Source organism: Leuciscus leuciscus, assembly GCF_965113295.1.
Source record: "Leuciscus leuciscus genome assembly, chromosome: 7".
Taxonomy (NCBI): domain Eukaryota; kingdom Metazoa; phylum Chordata; class Actinopteri; order Cypriniformes; family Leuciscidae; genus Leuciscus; species Leuciscus leuciscus.
In genome coordinates, this window is record NC_138731.1 from 32,064,135 (window position 1) to 32,083,071 (window position 18,937).

At 39.9% G+C, this 18,937-nt stretch overlaps 1 protein-coding gene across 1 annotated transcript; it reads left to right on the forward strand.

Annotated features, from left to right (window-relative positions):
• Positions 1-237: 237 nt before the first annotated feature.
• Positions 238-18,386, forward strand: ankrd50l (ankyrin repeat domain 50-like). Its single transcript, XM_082176525.1, has 6 exons — positions 238-625; positions 4,000-4,277; positions 5,429-6,145; positions 11,646-11,893; positions 13,475-17,092; positions 17,343-18,386. The coding sequence occupies exons 3-5, from the start codon at positions 5,676-5,678 to the stop codon at positions 17,089-17,091; spliced, it is 4,335 nt and encodes a 1,444-aa protein (XP_082032651.1). The 5' UTR covers positions 238-625; positions 4,000-4,277; positions 5,429-5,675; the 3' UTR covers position 17,092; positions 17,343-18,386.
• The last annotated feature ends 551 nt before the right edge of the window (positions 18,387-18,937 follow it).

Sequence of the window (18,937 nt, forward strand, 5' to 3'; positions counted from 1 at the left end):
ACACACACACACACACACACACACACACACACACACACACACACACACACACACATCTTATATGCATGTCTACATTTGTTTCCATTTGCTTATTTATATTAGGAATATTTCTTAAAGTTTTACCATTTTTAATTACAGCTGGATTAAACTGGCATCTCACACTACTTGACACACACGCCCCCTCGTGGACTACTATGTACGCGTCGGAATAAACCAATCAAGATGCATGAAAACTTGGAGCTCTAACAGACTTCCATGGTGGGTGCAGCGCGCGATGTGCTCTATTTTTTGCAGACACATTAAGTGATTTGCATTTGTGAAAACCTACAGGAATTATCGACGGACACGACGCACAATAACATCACGCTTCATGTAACCAAACATCTACATTACACACTGTACAAAAACCAACGCGTCGGAGAGCGCTGCGTGGATCTGTTGCAATGCTGAAATTGTACCGTTGTATCTTGAGGGATTCAGAGGCTTTGGGTTTGTGCTGTCCAAGTGTAGCGTGGTGAGCGTCAGGTGGGCGTCAGGATGATGAAGATGCGGCACCTGCAACCCGCCGAGTCTCCGGTTCCAGTCAATTAAACGGTTGGCGATTCAGAACGCTGGAAGCGTTGAGGCAAGGGTTCTACATCTTTTTTTATTTCGATCCACTGAGTTCTTATGTTGACTTCCTGGATAATTTATTTTACAGAACTTAGTTGGACATGGTGTAGCGTGTTAAATGGTAACTGAAAGGTGATAGTTTCAACTAGAGACCAACTGTGTTTATGATCAAGAATGAAGATTCAGAGGTTTTTTTTTAGATCCAGCCGGGCTGAACTTGACGCTTTGATAAAAGCTAGTAGCCTATATAATTATTTTACTGTAGCCTACAATGTGATGCAATTATAAATGTTATTCCCTGTGCTGGGTAGATTACTTACAATTTGTAGTCGTTTAGCTCAGTGGTTCTCAAACTTTTTACACCAAGTACCACGTACCTCAGAAAATATTTGGCTCTCCAAGTAGGCTACCACCATAATGACCAATATGAAAATACAGTAGCGTAGTAAGCCTCACTATTCAGCTACAGTTATGCACAGCTCAACAATGAGGCCGTTTTATTTCTAATAAGATTTTTTTTATTGTCAGCCACTTTAAACATTGTAAAAACACAGTTTTGAATATTAACACTGCACTGTGCTGCTTACATAAAGGTAAATAAAAAAACTTAAATAATGATTAAATTTAAATGTAGGCCTATTGCACCTAAAAGTGAAATAAAAACTGTAGCCTACTGTACTTAAATATTAAGTAAAAATAAGTAGGCCTACTCTACTTAATAAAAAGAATTAACACAGGCTGTGTATTCATGTTTAACCGTTTTACACGTATAGTAGGGCCTACATTTAAAATAGTCTGGCTGACCCCCGTGAGTTTTTCAAGGAGTTCAAGGTGACCCTTATTTAGAACTGATCACTTTATTGTTTCCATGGTGACGCGTCATTGCTTGTCATAATAGCGCTGAATGACTGATGATCTGCTTTTATTTCCTTTTTTATTCAAAATAATCTAATCTGACTACTTATAGATTACTTTTTGATTACTTTTGACCTACCTCGTTTATCACATTGATTTGAAAAGGATAAACGTGTACGGTGTACCCTATTATCGTGTACCAAAAATACAAAGAGAAAGAAAATGTATTCGCTTCTTTATCAGCAACGTGAAGTACATAGAATAATATTAATCACAGTGTTTCCCAGACTGGGGTTTGTGAAGGAACTGCAGGGGGTTCGTGAGTTTAATGAAAATCTTTCAGTGATAGGCTCATGACTAGTGGCTGGTCTGTGTGTGCAATTCCACAAACCTAAAAGACCTTCTGAATGTATATAGGCTTTTTTTTTAATTCTTTTTTTTATTATTATTAGAAAGGAAATTTAAATAGTAAAAAGGTAGTAAGGAGAATCAATCTATTATAAATCATTTACTGCCATTGTGAGAATAACATGTAATCATGTAATCAATAAAAAGGTAACTTTAGTCTTGTAACGAGTATTTTAGAAGTTAATATAATCTAATTACAAGTACTTAATTTTTTTTGGAATCTGCTAATGCCAAAGACTTGCAAGATGACCTGATGAAAGGGGGGGAAAACATTTCAATGCAGAGTATAAGAACAACACTAGACAAGCATGACCTTCATGTTGGGACATCTTGCCTAATGCCACTCTTGACCAAGAAGAACATAAAAGTGACTTGAATATGCTCGAATTCATTTGGATAGACCTGTGGAGTTTTGGAAGAATGTGATATGACCAAACTGGAACTTTTTGGACCCATGGATCAGCGGTATGTCTGGTGCAAAAAGGGCAAAGTTTATGAGCAGAAGAACACCATCTCCATGGTCAAACATGGAGGTGGTCTAGTCTTGTTATGGGGGTGCTTTGCTGTTGCAGGAAGTGGAAATCTTGAATGTATAAAGGACAATGAATTATTTGAAGTATATCAAGCTATTTTGGCAAAGATGGTGATAACTTTGGTGCAAAAACTGAAGCTTGGTGATTTCCTGCAGGACAGCCATCCCAAAGTATACATCCAAATATACTTAAGTTTGGTTCAGGGATCAGTCATAGAATGTTCTTGAGTGGCCTGTGCAGTCTTCAGATTGAAATCTCATTGAAAATATTTGGTGGAATTTGAATAAAGCTGTGGTAATGTGAAAACCAAAGATTATCAGTGATCTGGAAGCTTTTTCAAGCGAGTACTGTCTAGGCCAAGATTGCAGTAGAGATGGGACAGAAGCTTCTAAGCACTTACAGGCAGCGTTTATTGGAGGTTATAAAGAATAAAAGATTCTGCACAAAATTTGACTTTTGGGGGTTGAATAATTTTGTACATGAATGTTTAGAGCCAATTTTATTTTTTGATTTTTCATCAATTTTACGTTCTCAGAATCACTCAAATGCGTATTAATAAACTTTCTATAATAGTTTACTGATTGATTAGTGTACTTTTGTTCTTGGTAAAAGGCTTGGCACAACATGTCACTCACATGTGATCACAGCAATAGCAAACCACAACCATCCAATCAGTTCCCAATGGACCAAATCAAGTCCCGCACTACATTTTTTTCTTTTGCAAGAAGCCGTTTTACTCGGATGCACGTCACAATATGGAAGAAAGGACTATAGCAACTTCCATTTCATACCTACTTTAAATACTTTGTGTAAGGTGGTAAATTTGTGATGTGATCTATGAGTAAAATTTGTTTTGTGTGAAAATGACCCGTTAATTTGTCAACAGCAGTAAAATAAGTCTTATTTGGAAATTATGGAAGTAAACATATTTAGAAGCCTATAAAGCCAGCAGATAAATTCAGGACAAATAATATTTTTTTCATTTTTATTATTTTGACGCCTGCGTTACATGCACATGCTGACATAATTTTTTTTAACTAATATATTACTTGTTATTCATCTGACTCCTTTATCCAAAGTAACCCACAGTACAGTAATTACAGGGAGAGCCCCCCTGGAGCGGTCTTGGGTTGGGCGCTTCCCTCGAGGGCGCAATGGTTAGAGGATTCATGGATCATCTGTAACAATTTGATCCTGCGACCTCTGGGCAGACAGCCTGCATCTTTATCCACTCCACTTCCCTACCCCCACCACATGTTGTTGTTCAGTTAGTTGTTGATTTAGACATTGTGTAAAAAATACACTGTCAGCACTGTATTTGTTGTAATGAGGTTGCTGGCTGTTGAGGGAATGCACTTCTGTTTTGTTTTATGGATTCTAATAAATTGCAGACATGTGAGGTGTATTTAGGGCAACAATCTGGATCCTGTCCATGAGTTCTCACTCTCTTAAGAGAATGTGTATGGACAAAGGAAGAGAAACACAATATGACATCATGCATCTGTGTTTAAACTTTGACCCCAAACCCTAACTCCTCCCTTATTCTCTCTCTCTCTCTCTCTCTCTCTCTCTCTCTCTTTCTCTCTTGCAGTCAGCTATTTCACTTCATGCCCTGACATGTTGAGGAGCAAGAGGGGAGGAGATAAAGGACCAGAAAAACCGGTAAGCAGCTGGGAGCCGGTGAGAATATGCGAAAGGAGGAGCAGATTTCAGTCTGGCCAGCAGAACCATAAGACCTGCGAGGAGGAAGATAGGAGCAACAGAAAGACGTGAAGAGAGGGAATATATTTGAGACAGAATATATTTGAGACGAGTGAAGACTGCCATGGAGAAAACAAAAAGGAAAAACATGACCAGTGTTTATGAAAGGTGAGATTTTTTGTTGTTTCTCTTTCACTCTCTGTCTTTCATTCTATCTTTAATTTTATTTCTTTATTGCTTAGGACAATTTAAGTTGAGGGTTGAGTCAGCAGCTTAACTTGCTTGAATATCCAAGCTCTCACTTTCATGGGAGTTTGTCAGATACGTTCAAACCCTCTTTCTATTTCTGTTTCTCTCTCAACCTTTCCTTCTCACATGTCATGGGCGAGTTAAATGCCAAGCTTTCATTTAAAGGTGAAGGGTGTAATTTCTGTGCCGCTAGCATCACCAAACGGAATTGCAAAAATAATGACTGTTTTCAATCAGTAAAAGGATTAATGTTTTTTGAGCATAATAGTTAAAACAGCACCACCTGAATTAAATAAATAAAAGGTTTATTGAGCTGTTTGCACACTGTCATATACAATAAAAGATCCTGCACAACAACAGGAAATAAAAAATGAACACAAAAAACCTGCCTACCTGATGGACTTACACTCAGGAGTAGAGCGGACTAACACTGCAACGGTCACAGTATGACGTCACACTCATACAGTGTGAGCAGCTGGGAGCCGGGGATACAGTGTACGAGTGTGTATGTTTTAAAAAACATAATTCAACATATAAACAACACTTTTTACTAGCCCACTTAAAGTGTTTATTATAAATTCTGAAAAACAGCTGCAGCTCCCCCAGCAACCCTACTTCCCACGCCCCTGTCAGAATTGCATGGGATTTACATTACAGTATGCCAGAAGTCATTCATAAAGCGACCCAATCAAAAATGAATTTCCCTGAAAAGTTTAAACACTGTGGTATTATGAAAACATTCACAGCAACATTGGCTCAACAACCATTAGTTGGGAATGGCACAGTCTGTTTATATGACCAATGGAACAATTAGACAATTTATGTTTAAGTCATTATTAAGAATTGTTTTTTTTTATTGTTTTTTTTTATATAATTTTAAAATACTTTCCTTTGTAAATGTTTAATTTTTTTCTATATGTTTTTATATGCCGACTTGTTTACACTTACATAAAAAATATTATTATTATTATGACTTGTTTCTGCATATTAATTTGGGTAAGGAGAAAGTATTTAAACATTGACAGAATTACACCCTTCTCCTCCAGCTTTATGTTTGTTTTGTCTTACAGGGCTTCCGAGTAGCAGCATGACTTGGACCTACGGGATTGCAAAATACAAACACACCTGCAGCCAACAGTTATCTGAGGACACTCTCTCTGACTCTCCAATCCGGAAACCTTTCAATTTGCATATAGCCCAACGCAACCCTCTGCTCTTTCTGTGTTAACTCTAGTGCAAACATTGAAGGTTTGAAGAGATTCTAAGAGCACCTGCTTTGCTTGTTCTGTAAGGGACTATGGAAGAAGGTACATCCTCATGGTCCGTCCCTGTTTATCTCCAGAGGGCCAGATGAGGAGCATGTTACCCAGCTTGTTACGGGGCCGGCGGTTCTACTGCCGTGAATGGGCTCTCGAGAAGCTACAAAGATGGCTGGAGGCGCGAGATGCCGCCAAGGCTGTGGAGGGAGCGATCCATGTCTCTCCAGGGGTCCTAGTGACTGGGGGCCCGGGCACGGGTAAGACAGCCCTCTGCACAGAGCTGGTTTGGCCCCAGTCGGAAGCAAGCAGGGCGGCAGGGTTTGCATCACGGTGTTTGGCCTGGCACTATTGCCAGCGAGAGGATGCGAGCAGTATTGAAGTGTGGAGATTTGTACTGGGGCTGGTTGAACAGCTGAAGGAAAGTCCTCTACTGGGACCAAACTATATGAAAGTGATTAGCAGTGCTGCTATTGCCGCTGTCCTGGACCCCCTCCACTGCCAAAGAGCACCTGATGACACTTTTAAAAGGTTGGTGTAGTAGATCTATCACAATTTATACATTGCAATGTCACAATATTATAAGTTGATTGCAAGTTTTTTTTTAAAGCTTGTTTCTTCTGAACTGTATTGTATGAAATTGTATGAATGAACACATAAATTATTTAAATAATTACAGAAATTGTTAGAAGAACCTTAATTATTAATGCAGTATCATGAGAAAAAGAATCACAATTTATATCGGTATGTCATGATGTATATAAAACAGTGACAATTGTTCTTCTTGATTCACAGTAACTTACATTTCTTCTTGAAAATCATGTTTTTATATAATGTACAAAATGATACAATTTCAATATGGATTTTTATATCTTAAACATTCACTATTTCAGCAGTTCTAATAATCACTTTGTCTTTACTCAGAATTTCTAAAATTTTTCTGTTGCTTTTGCTCTGCAACAAATCACTCCCTGTTCAAGAACTCTTTGAACTCATTTCTTTCTGCCTTTAGTTCTCCAAGCATTTCATGTTTGCTCTCCAAGCATTACTTCTGTGAGAAATCCCAGATGTTTCACAGCTAGGCCTTTGGTGTACCTTACACACTCCCTCTGTATTTCACATTGTTTGTGCAAGGAAAGTGACGCTTCAGTGGGGCCTTTGCTAGACCAGAAACAACAAAATATCTAAGTCATTTAGAGTGTCAGGCTTAGAACATTTTGTGTTTCAACAATGAGTTACAAGGTAAAAAAAAAAATCAATTAAACCTTAAATTCAAGATGTTTTAAAAAGTAAATTGTCATTACAGAAGTCACTTGTTTTGAATGTAATCCGCACCACTTAATCTTTAAAAAAAAATTATAAATGTTTTTTAATTCGTGTATTTCTGTACAATCCTAATCAGTTATGCTTAGATAATGTAAATGCCTCAAACTTTGTTCTGTTATTGAGTAAAGGTCCTAAACTGTTGAAGCACAACCCAACTGACATGTACATGCACATTACCCCTATTGTGCTTTGCATGTAAACCGTTTTGGAGCCATGCTGAGGGCTTATTCAGTGTTTATATGTCTTGTGCATATGACATTTGGGGGGGGGGGGAGGAAAGAAAAAAAACCTGACAATTTCAAAATCATGCAAACACATTTTTCTTATATTTTCTGGTTATTTATAATAAGCTGATGTTTTTTTTTTGTGTGTGTGTGTTTGTTATGAATATAAATGCACTCAGTGCATGGCATCTTGCTTGAACAAGGTTTCTTTTATTGTTTCCTACCAAACCCTCCCACCCCCTGTATTCTCCTCCTCCAATCGTATTTTTCGTCTGGTGCCCCTCAGAAAGACTCTGTCAAAGGCAGGAAAGGGGGCTATTGTTCTGCTTTTCTGCCACATATATTTATTTATTTATTCCTCTCATCGCAATAATGATGCCTATTCACAGTTATCACAATAGCCCAGCGTTCAGTGCAGATGGATGACGCTATTTACAACCTTCTGGGGAAAAATAGGGGTAAAGAGGATCGTGCCACTAGTTTCTGGAGTTGGTGAGGTCGCCATGCTGACAGCTTTCTCTATTCTCTCTCTTTTTTTTTTTGCTTTTCAGTGTTTGCTCTTACACTAGTTCTTTCAGCTTTCCCTCACAGATCTGACGTACAGGCCCACATTTCGCATTTGCCTTACACATGCTGACAAACTGCTGTGATGTTTTTCGCTGGTCCTGGCAAGAGATTGTAAGAAGAGTTAATTTAGAGGTGAAATCCAAGTGTCAGTCCCTGCTGTATTCAACATGCTCTCTGATGTACATAAGCTATCCTTAACACTGTCTTCAGAGTGGAGATCACTTGTTGTCTTATAAATAATGTTTATTTGATCTGGACATGAACTTTTGTCATAAGGAAATAATTTTGTCTTTTGTCAGTTTGAAGCTCTACATAGAGATATAGTTGTATTAAACAGAACATTTATTTTTAAGAGTATTGTATTGAAAAGTAGATCGCTAAATGTTTTGTGTAGCGAAATGGAATTTTGCTTATAGCCAACACATTCTCAGTTTCATTGTAACTCCTGTAATCTTCTGGCCTGACCATGACCACAACCTTTCTATTTTATCCTCTACTGAAGTAAAAAACAAAACAAAAAAAAAGGTGTCAAATAACTGTTCTTTTGAGCTTGATCTCTTAACCCTTCTCTGTTTGACAACTTTAACTAGCATGATCATTTTCGGGGTCAAGACAAACCCATAGCTTGTCTTTGTGGACATGAGTCAGGAAGTACATTTATTAGGTTGCTCAGCTCAAGCTGTGATATGTGAGCATGTTAAAAGGGCATTAGCTCAACAAATTATGTGAGCACACGTGTTGGAGATAAGGAACCGATAAACACAGCGTGCTTGTGATTTATACATTTTATGGCGGGAGTAAGAGAGAGGAACTTCAATACTGATCCGTTTAACCATAATAGACAGAATGAGGTGTGTTGTTTAAAACGCTTTGCTATTACAGAAAGCGAGTGTGGATCTTCATTATTATCAAAACATGAGCTATGATAATTCTATAGAGAACGCAATGCTTCCAGTTTGGGATGTTTTTTTTTCCAATTCATTTTCTCAATCGCAATTTAAAAAACAAACAAAGAAAGACTTCCATGGGCCAAGAGTAAAAAAAAGAGTCCATGGGCCAAGCAGTTAAGAAAGAAAGAAAAAAAAAAAGGAAAAAAAAAATAATATATATATATATATATATATATATACAGCGGGGGAAATAAGTATTAATTGAACACGTCATCATTTTTCTCAGTAAATATATTTCCAAAGGTGCTATTGACATGACATTTTCACCAGATGTTGGTAACAACCCAAGTAAGCCATACATACAAAGAAACAAACAAAAATAAGTTCAGATTCAGAAATTAAGTTGTGTAATAATGTGAAATGACACAGGGAAAAAGTATTGAACACATGAAGAAAGGGAGGTGCAAAAAGGCATGGAAAGCCAAGACAACTGCTGAAAACTTACAGTAATTAAAAAGCAATCCAGCCCCCTGTCAGTGGAAATTAATAACAGCTGGTTCAGTCCCAAATGATGGCCTACAAAAAGGTCTCATTGCCAAGGTGTCACACAAGACACATCTCATGATGGGTAAAAGCAAAGAGCTGTCTCAAGACCTTCGCAACCTAATTGTTGCAAAACATAATGATGGCATTGGTTATAGGCGCCATTCTAAGCTTCTGAATGGTCCAGTGCGCACTTTTGGGGCCATAATACGGAAGTGGAAAGACAATAATTTCATAATAAATTTGCCTCGACCAGTGCTCCTCGCAAGATTTCTGATAGAGGAGTGAAAAGAATAATCAGAAGAGTTGTCCAAGAGCCAAGGATCACTTGCGGAGAGCTTCAAAAAGACCTGCAGATAGTAGGTACTGTTGTCTCAAAGAAAACAGTAAGTAATGCACTCCACCGCCATGGCCTGTATGCACGCTCACCACGCAAGACTCCATTACTGAAAAAAAAAGCATGTTGAAGCTCATTTAAAGTTTGCTGCACAACATTTGGAAAAGCCAGTGAAATACTGGGAGAATATAGTGTGGTCACATGAGAGCAAAATTTAACTGTTTGGATGACATAATACACACCATATTTGGAGGAGAAATGGCAGTGCACATTACCCTAAAAACACCATACAACTTGGTGTTGGCTCTTGGACAACTCTTCTGATAATCCTTTTCACTCCTCTATCAGAAATCTTGCGAGGAGCACTGGTCGAGGCAAATTTATGGTGAAATTATTGTCTTTCCACTTCCGTATTATGGCCCCAAAAGTGCGCACTGGACCATTCAGAAGCTTAGAATGGCGCCTATAACCAATGTCATCATTATGTTTTGCAACAATTAGGTTGCGAAGGTCTTGAGACAGCTCTTTGCTTTTACCCATCATGAGATGTGTCTTGTGTGACACCTTGGCAATGAGACCTTTTTGTAGGCCATCATTTGGGACTGAACCAGCTGTTATTAATTTCCACTGACAGGGGGCTGGATTGCTTTTTAATTACTGTAAGTTTTCAGCAGTTGTCTTGGCTTTCCATGCCTTTTTGCGCCTCTCTTTCTTCATGTGTTCAATACTTTTTCCCTGTGTCATTTCACATTATTACACAACTTAATTTCTGAACTTATTTTTGTTTGTTTTTTTGTATGTATGGCTTACTTGGGTTGTTACCAACATCTGGTGAAAATGTCATGTCAATAGCACCTTTGGAAATATATTTACTGAGAAAAATGATGACGTGTTCAATACTTATTTCCCCCGCTGTATATATATATATATATATATATATATACACATATACACACACACACACACACACACACACACACACACACACACACACACACACACACACACACACACACACACACACACACACACACACACACACACACACACACACACCGCTCATTGGAAAATATTGAGATTTATTTACAGTATACACGCATAGTCTAAATGTGTAGGTAGTACAAATTGATTAAGTCATTTGCAGTGCTTCAGTTGTAGATGGTTGCTCCTGAGCTCTTTGCCACAATTTACTAAATTTACACAAACATAATCCTCTGCTCATGCCACTGATTTAGGTATCAGGATGCTTTAGGTTGTATGATGAGGACGCTCAAACTGTGTTTTGGGAAATCAACCTATGGTTTGTAGTGGTCTCTGCTTATTAGGCTGGGATAGATGAAAGTATTATATTACATTTAAGTGTTTGATTAACAGGGCAATCATATAGTGAGTGAAGTGGGTCAGTAATAAGAGTAAGACAGATAGGTAATTATGAGTCTGATAAAGCAGCACATTCACACTGTCTATTGGTATGCCCTGGAAGCAACAGGAAATCACTGAGCTTCCATAACACTGAGTCACGATGCCTCTGCAACCACACCTTAAGTCAGAAGAAGTGGCCAAAAAGAAAGAAAGGCTGAGGAATAAGAAAGCTTTAAAAAAAACATCCAAAGAACTCCCAGCATTTTAAAGGATGTTGTTAGGTTTGTTTGTTTTTTCAAAATAAATTTGTCACATGATTCCATTCTATACAAAACAATGCCACATTTCTGAACTCTTGTTTTGATGTCAGATAAGCTCTGTTTTAGTTCTGAATTGACTTTCATTCATATGTGATGACATCTCTTTCCTATTTCCAGTTCTTAAAATGATTTTTTTTTTTTCATTTGCTCACTGTTGTTTAAAGAAATATACATATCCTTGCTTCTCCTTCCTCCATTCTTCTGTTTCTTCTTCCAAACTATTTTTGCCCTATTCCTGGGCACATTTTTTATTAAATCAAGACTTTATATCAGTGTCTTGCAGGTAAGGTTGATTCAGTTTAAAAAAAGTAATATGTCTGTGTGGTTTAAGATGGTTTGATACTAGCAGTGGTCACTTGCTATCAGTGTTCTAGCTGAATACAATCAATTGTGCAATCATACTGGGTTATGCCTTTACTTTTGTATAATATATTTTAAACTCCTCCTTTGGTTTTTCTTTAGGGCAGTATTAGAGCCTCTCATGTCCTTGACACCACCAGCTCACAGTGTGTTTATTGTGGTGGATTCGCTGGACTCAGGGTGTTGTGGAGGTAATGGAATTGGAGAACGGTCAATAGCAGGATCTGCGGCCACTCAGAGTTCCTCTATTGCAGAGCTCCTGCTCAGATACATACAGCTCCTGCCTCCCTGGATCTTGCTGGTCTGCTCTGCACGCCGACAGAACAAATCCATATGCAAGATGTTCTCAGGTACACACTTGGATGATTCATAAACCACTTCATGAGCACTGAAATGTGAAATGATAAGCTTTACTGCTTTCTGTTGTGAATTGTTCATCTGTCTTTAGAAACATTTTTAGCAACAAATGAATAATGTTCTCCACACTTGTATGACCACCCAAACATTCAGTATTGCCAAACATACAGCTTATGACTGTTTGTTCTTATATCAGTATATTATTGCCGGGTCTTATGAGATGAGGGTAGCTCTTTGTGGATGACATCTGAAGTATAGCATTAAGAGACTACAATCTTTTGTACAGTAGTTGTGTGCATAGTTCAGCCTTTATAAACAAATTTGAATGCAAGGTTCTGAACCTAGGCTTGAAAAGCCTCTAGGGCCATCATGTTTTACCTCTGCCCACGAGATGAAAATACTGGAAAGAAACTACTGTTGTTGGTCTACACAATTTGCTAAAAAACAGATTACAATTATTCTGACAAATGCTGCAATTGTAGTTATGATAAACATCTCATACTGCTGCTGCTTAGATACCAAGAATAAAAGACTTTGGCTCCGCTGCCAATAGTAAGAAATACTCTTTAAGGGTGTTCACACCTGTGTTCTCTTTAAAATAACTTTAAAATCTTTTTATGTGCTCCTGTGATGTTGGTAAATTGTATTGTAACTTAGAGCAGCAAAAAAATGTAATACACAAATGTAAAAAATATGGTGAAACTACACTATTCATAGTTTTCACATGATGTCACACCCTTGTAGGATTAATAATAATGATAATTCGTTATATTTATATAGTGCTTTTCTGGGTACTCAAATCGCTTTACATGGAAGGGGGGGGGAATCTCCTCAACCACCAATGTGCAGCTAGATTGCCCATCTGGAGGGCAAAACAAGGCTTTCCTCCTTTGTCCGCTAGTCAGTTTTACCAGGTTTGTACTAAGTACTAATGTAGTAAGACAGTGTTTTAAAAAAAGACCCAATAATACGGTGTACACCTTATTGATGATGCAAAGCTATGTACAGGCAAGGAGATGAATCCAGAATAAAAACGCATTGTGTGGTTTCTCGTTAAGCAGTTTTCCATAGAAGATACATGCTCGCCTGTATATAGTATGCATCATCAATAAGTTGTATACTAAATTTGATCTTTAAAAATCGTTCTCCCACGTTAAGCGTTTTAGAATGTCCTGCTGTTTTTAGTAATTCAAATTCTGGAACAGATGCTGTATATGGATCACATTCACAAGTGTCCAAAACTTGCATTTTGTTCACTTATTTTTGTTTTTCTTTTGAGATGGAAAATGGACAGGCCTGTAATGTTTTGCCCTCCAGGTCTCCACGCCATTCACGTGACTGAAAACTATGAATAATGAGACTAACATGCAGTTGTGATTGTATAGATGACAAACAGAACATGCTGCTGACTATATATTTAATGAAATCACATATTTTTGTTGCACAAGACAATTTAAATTTTGAAGCCCTAAAAAAACTCATCATGATGCTTTATTCATTGTTGTATCTTATTTTGTCTCTGATTTTGCTGTGTACACTGCTCTGATTTTATCTCTTGCTTTTCTACCCTGCAGGTTTTAGGAGGTTGTGTCTGGATGACTTAAGAAAGCCTGCGACTGTACGAGATGTACAGCAATATATCCTGCGGAGGCTTGACCAGGACGGGGCTTTGAGAAGACAACTTACACCAGATACGGCTGAAATGCTTAATCTTTTGCACATCAAAAGTGGTGGATGTTTCTTGTTTCTTGAACGAGTACTAGATGGTGTTGCACATGGTCTAGTAGGACTTAGAGAAATTCGGGACATTCCTGGCACACTAAATGGCCTTTACCTATGGCTCTGTCAGCGACTCTTTCCTAGAAGTCTGTTTGTCCATATTAGGCCTTTGCTAAATATCCTTTTGGCATCCCCACAACCACTAACAGCTGATCAGCTCTACACTATTGCTAGAAGCCGTGACTCCTACCTTGGGATTGGAGACTTCCAAGCACAGATGGGTACTCTGGCATCTCTGTTTGTAGATGGCCCTGAGGGCAGTAAACTCCTCTTTCACAGCAGCTTTGCAGAATGGTTAACTGATGTCAAATACTGCACACAGAAGTTTTTGTGTTGTGTGAAGGATGGTCAACTTTCTCTGGCCATGTCCCTCTCTTTTCGAGCCAGTAGTTTGGGTACAGAGGAGACTTGCCAGCTGGCCCACCACCTCCTCAGCAGCGGAGTCCATCAAGGGGAACCATCCCTCTTGGCCCTGTGGTTGCTATGGACTGGAGTTCCATCTCTTAATAGTGCCAGAAAAGACTGTTCTTCTAATGTGCTATCACCTCCTCATACACCTGTATTAGTTCAGCAAGATGTACTTCAGCTCTTAATGAAAAGTGGAATTTACCCTGCAAGCTGTTCCCCTGACAATAGCTCCAGTGTGGGGGTTCACTGTGTTGGGGGAGGAGGCAGGATAGTTCGACGAGCATTACAGAGGGAAGACTCTGTGAGAGCTCTTCTTGACAGTGGCATCAGTGTGAACCGTACAGACCCATCAGATGGACGGACTTTACTAGCATCTGCAGCCCATGCTGGACTTGTAGATGTAGCTGTATTGCTGTTATGCCGTGGAGCAGACCCTTCAGTGAATGACAACCAGGGGCAGACTGCACTGACACTAGCTGCCAGACAAGGCCATGCTGGTGTACTACAGGTGTTGCTAGAGTGGGTGCAGGAGCAAGGGAGCAAGAGTCCTGCAGCACAGGCCCTGCTGGAGCATGTTGACAGTGAGGGATGGACTGCTCTTCGTTCTGCTGCATGGGGTGGCCACAAAGAAGCTGTGCGTCTACTTCTGGAAGCTGGGGCAGAGATTGATGGGTGCGATTCAGATGGCCGGACAGCCTTACGAGCAGCAGCATGGGGTGGACATGAGGAAATTCTGTTGACCCTCCTTAAACATGGTGCTGAAGTAGACCGTTCAGATCGTGAGGGACGTACTCCACTAATAGCTGCAACCTACATGGGTCACAAAGAGGCAGTGGAAATACTTTTGGATGCTGGGGCTGATTTGAATCTTGCAGATGGGGATGGACGTACTGCTCTCTCTGTTGCTGCATTGTGTGTGCCGTCAGCAGCTGGAGGACGAGGGCATGGAGAGGTTGTAAATCTTCTTTTGGAGCGAGGTGCTGATCCAGAACATAAGGATAGAGATGGAATGACCCCTTTACTACTAGCCTCTTACGAAGGGCACGAGGAAGTGGTTGAACTCCTCCTGGAAGCTGGAGCTGATGTAGATGAAAGTTCTGGAGCTCATCCCTCTGCTGTCACTCCTCTTCTTGCCGCTGCAGCTATGGGACATGCTGGCACAGTTAATCGTATGCTGTTTTGGGGGGCAGCAGTGGATGGCATCGATGGAGAAGGCCGCACCGCTCTCTGCTTGGCTGCGGCAAAGGGTAGTGTTGAAGTTGTAAGAGCACTGCTGGACAGGGGTTTGGATGAGAATCACAAAGATGATCTGGGCTGGACTCCACTGCATGCTGCAGCTTGTGAAGGTCACAAAAGTGTGTGTGCAATATTGACAGAGCGAGGTAGCATGGCACGTGTGGGTGAGCTTGATGTGGAGGGTCGGAGCCCTCTAATTCTTGCAGCACAAGAAGGGCACTGCAGTACAGTCAGGCTGCTTCTAGACCGAAAATCACCCATTGATCATCGTGCATATGATGGACACTCTGCACTCAGTGCGGCTGCTCTGCAGGGACATCGGGAGGTTGTGGAGTTATTGATGCGTAGAGGGGCTGACACTGATGTCCGTGATGCTGAAGGAAGACCTCTTCTTTATTTGCTGGTCCTGGAGGGCTGTTTAGACATGGCCACCCTACTCATAGAAAAAGGTGGTGTCCCTCTGGAGTCAAAAGATGCAGAAGGGCGAACTGCACTCCACGTAGCAGCTTGGCGAGGAGACCTGGAAGGTATTGAACTGTTGCTGAAATATGGAGCTGACCCAAATGCAAGAGATCTTGATGGTCGGCCTCCTTTGCACTCTGTGGCATGGAGAGGTCATGCAGCTGCTGGCAGGCTGCTCCTTAGGGCTAAAGGTCTCAATGTAGACCTGGCTTGCAAACAGCAGGGTGCCACAGCGCTTAGCATTGCTGCTCAGGAGGGGCATGCTGAAATTGTGGCCATGCTTTTAGAAAAAGGTGCAGAACCAGACAATGTGGATCGTTATGGTCGCAGCCCAGTAAAGGTAGCAGGAAAACAAGGTCATTTCATGATTGTGCGACTTCTGGAAAACTATGGTGCAAAGTCCTTTTCAGGTCTCATACCATTTTCACCCAGTGGTGCTTCCAACACCTCTTACCTTTCAGCCCTAGTCAAGGCCCGTGCGTCTCTTAGTTCAGGAGAGGTGGGTGTTGAAGGAGTTACAGCCACATCTTCTCCATCCTCGACCTCAGTTTCTGCCTCCTGTTCCCCAGCTTCGACTGCAGAGCGTTTCCACTCCATACCTGCCTCACAGACTTCCTCCTCCACCTGCCACTCCCATGCCACAGTACAGACCGTGCCTGCTGACAGCCTAAATTTCATCCAGCAGATACAACAACATTCACTTTCTCGTTCCCGCAGTCGGCCATCCACCTTGCCTCTTCCTGGCTCCAATCCTGCCAGTCTTCAGGGCAGAGCATCTAGGCATAATCAAAAGGCTGTACCCAAGATCAGTCCCACACATGAACAGTGCACCTTCACTGAACTTCCTGACTCAGAAAACCCCTTAAAAGGGCTTGGATCAATGGGGGATGGTAACTACCTCTTAAAACCTAAAACTCCTTACATCATAGAGGATGTGATTGAAAAGAGCCACAAACAAGCTGGAGGAGTTGATCTAAAGTGGAACTCTGTTATGGCTTCCTTAGGGGTGATGCCAAACCAAGAGGGCCCAATTAGACAGACAAAAATTAGGGAAAGCCCCCCTTTGGGGTATCCACCTTTTCTCATCCAATCCCATGGACAAAAAAATGACTGGGGAGGAATGCAAAAGACATCCATGTCTCCAATCATTGACCTTTCAGCTATTTCCCCACATAGTGCCTTACCTAATGAGTCTGTGTTTAACATGACAACTACTGACCCCCAGCTGAATCTCAAACAGGCAATTAAGCTGCAGTTTGAAGGGCCGACCAGTGCAGCACTTTACAAGCGGGAAACTCCGCTCTGAGGTGAGGCATTGAGTTTCACACATACAAGAACAATACATTTGTCTTGTAATTTGTCAGTTATCTAATAAATGTGAAATTTATTAATTGATTAAAATTGTATAATTGTATGTAGTATGTCCAAAATATGCGTTTTATCAGGCAGTTTTCAGATATGCCAGATTGAAGTAAACCACACTGTACTTTGAGCTGCAGTATTTATGATTGTAACTTGGAATGTCTGGAATTCTAATGACAACTTTGTCTGTTGTAGGCAAACCTGGGCATTTATGATTTCAAGGAGGTGAGGGTTGTGTGGGTAATCACTGCACTGTGTGGGAGATGTTAAGAGTAAAGGAGGATGGCAGATGAGTGTGTTATAACACACTGACCTCCACCTCTCTTTAACCAATTGACCCCAAGGCACAAAGAAGAGGGAACGGCCTAGAGGAACCTGAGTTCAAAGGCTCAAGCTGTGTACATTCCAGAGCTTTTCCTCCTTATGCCGTCACAATGGAGAGCAGCTGGCAATCTCTCATACTCTGTCACACAATTACAGGAAAATATATTTACATTCAGAGGGACACTTATGGATATTTCCTCTGCTGGTGTTGTACATTTACAAAAGTTGATATATGTACCCCAGGGATTTTTGAGCACATTATAACTCGGCATGAATGACAACCTTTCATAGACCGAACAGCTGTTCACTCTTTTTTCTTCATACACACACTCATTGTGCTAAGAAGTGCCACCTTTATTTTATTTTGTTCAAAAGAATGTGGTCAAAACTGGAAGGTATCTACAATTAAAATATTAAATGTCTGTGATTTTCAGTACATTGCTCTGGTTTACACCCAGGCTTGGACTTGCTAAAAAAGGGCTTTTCAAAGCGCCACTGTCAATTAGTGGCTTTATATGCAAGACCAAGTCATTAGCAATGTTTCTGTCCTTTAAAGGTGTTTCAGGACATAGATGTGTCACTACTTATTTATATTGAGTTTTTAATTTTCACGTACCATCTACCTATCAGCAAGGCAAATTAACATTTTAAAGCTTCATTCCAATTGAATTATATAGAGAGATGGGAAAAAGAAAGTGAGAAGTTATTCTAAAAGCAGACAGAGGTAGTTAGGGAAGGATATATAAGTGATCTCAAATACATGAGGATGACTAGATTTAAATGGAAGGTCATAAAAACCTTATAGGTGTGACAGGAAGAGAAAGTGATGTGAATTTAACACACTGCCATAGGTAATTTATAGTGTTTTGTATGTTAAAATTTATTGAGATGCACTAATTAAAACAATGTATATGATTTTGTGTCTTTGTGCAAATTTGTATGGAGAAGAAACAAGCAAACCTGTCACCCCTTTGGTTTGCATGTGTAACCCCTACTCGCCTCACTCTGAGCAGGACTCGAATTGGCATCTCCGGCATGGGAGGCGATTACCATTTTTGCATTATCATGATTTCATTGGTTATATTACAAAATCAGCGAAATCATAAGAGCTTCATAGTATAGTTCACCTCAAAATATCATTAATTCACCCTCATGTCTTTGGAAAGCAGTATGGTTTTCTTTCTTACATGGAACAGAAATATTTAGACAGAGTTTGTTTTTTTGTATTGCTCTGTAGTGTACAGAAATGTAAATACAAGAATGAATGAATGAGCTTTGAAAATTGTGGAAGGAAAGTTTTTTAGTTTATACATTTTTAACAGAAGCATGTGGACAAGGACATGGACATTCATGATTAACAGAAAAAAAGATTTCAGATGTTTTCTGTCCTATTGAGTTGGTGTGTAGCCTATATTTCCCCTATGGTTTAAATGTGAAAATGTCACACATTCTTCAGTGAGCTTTTC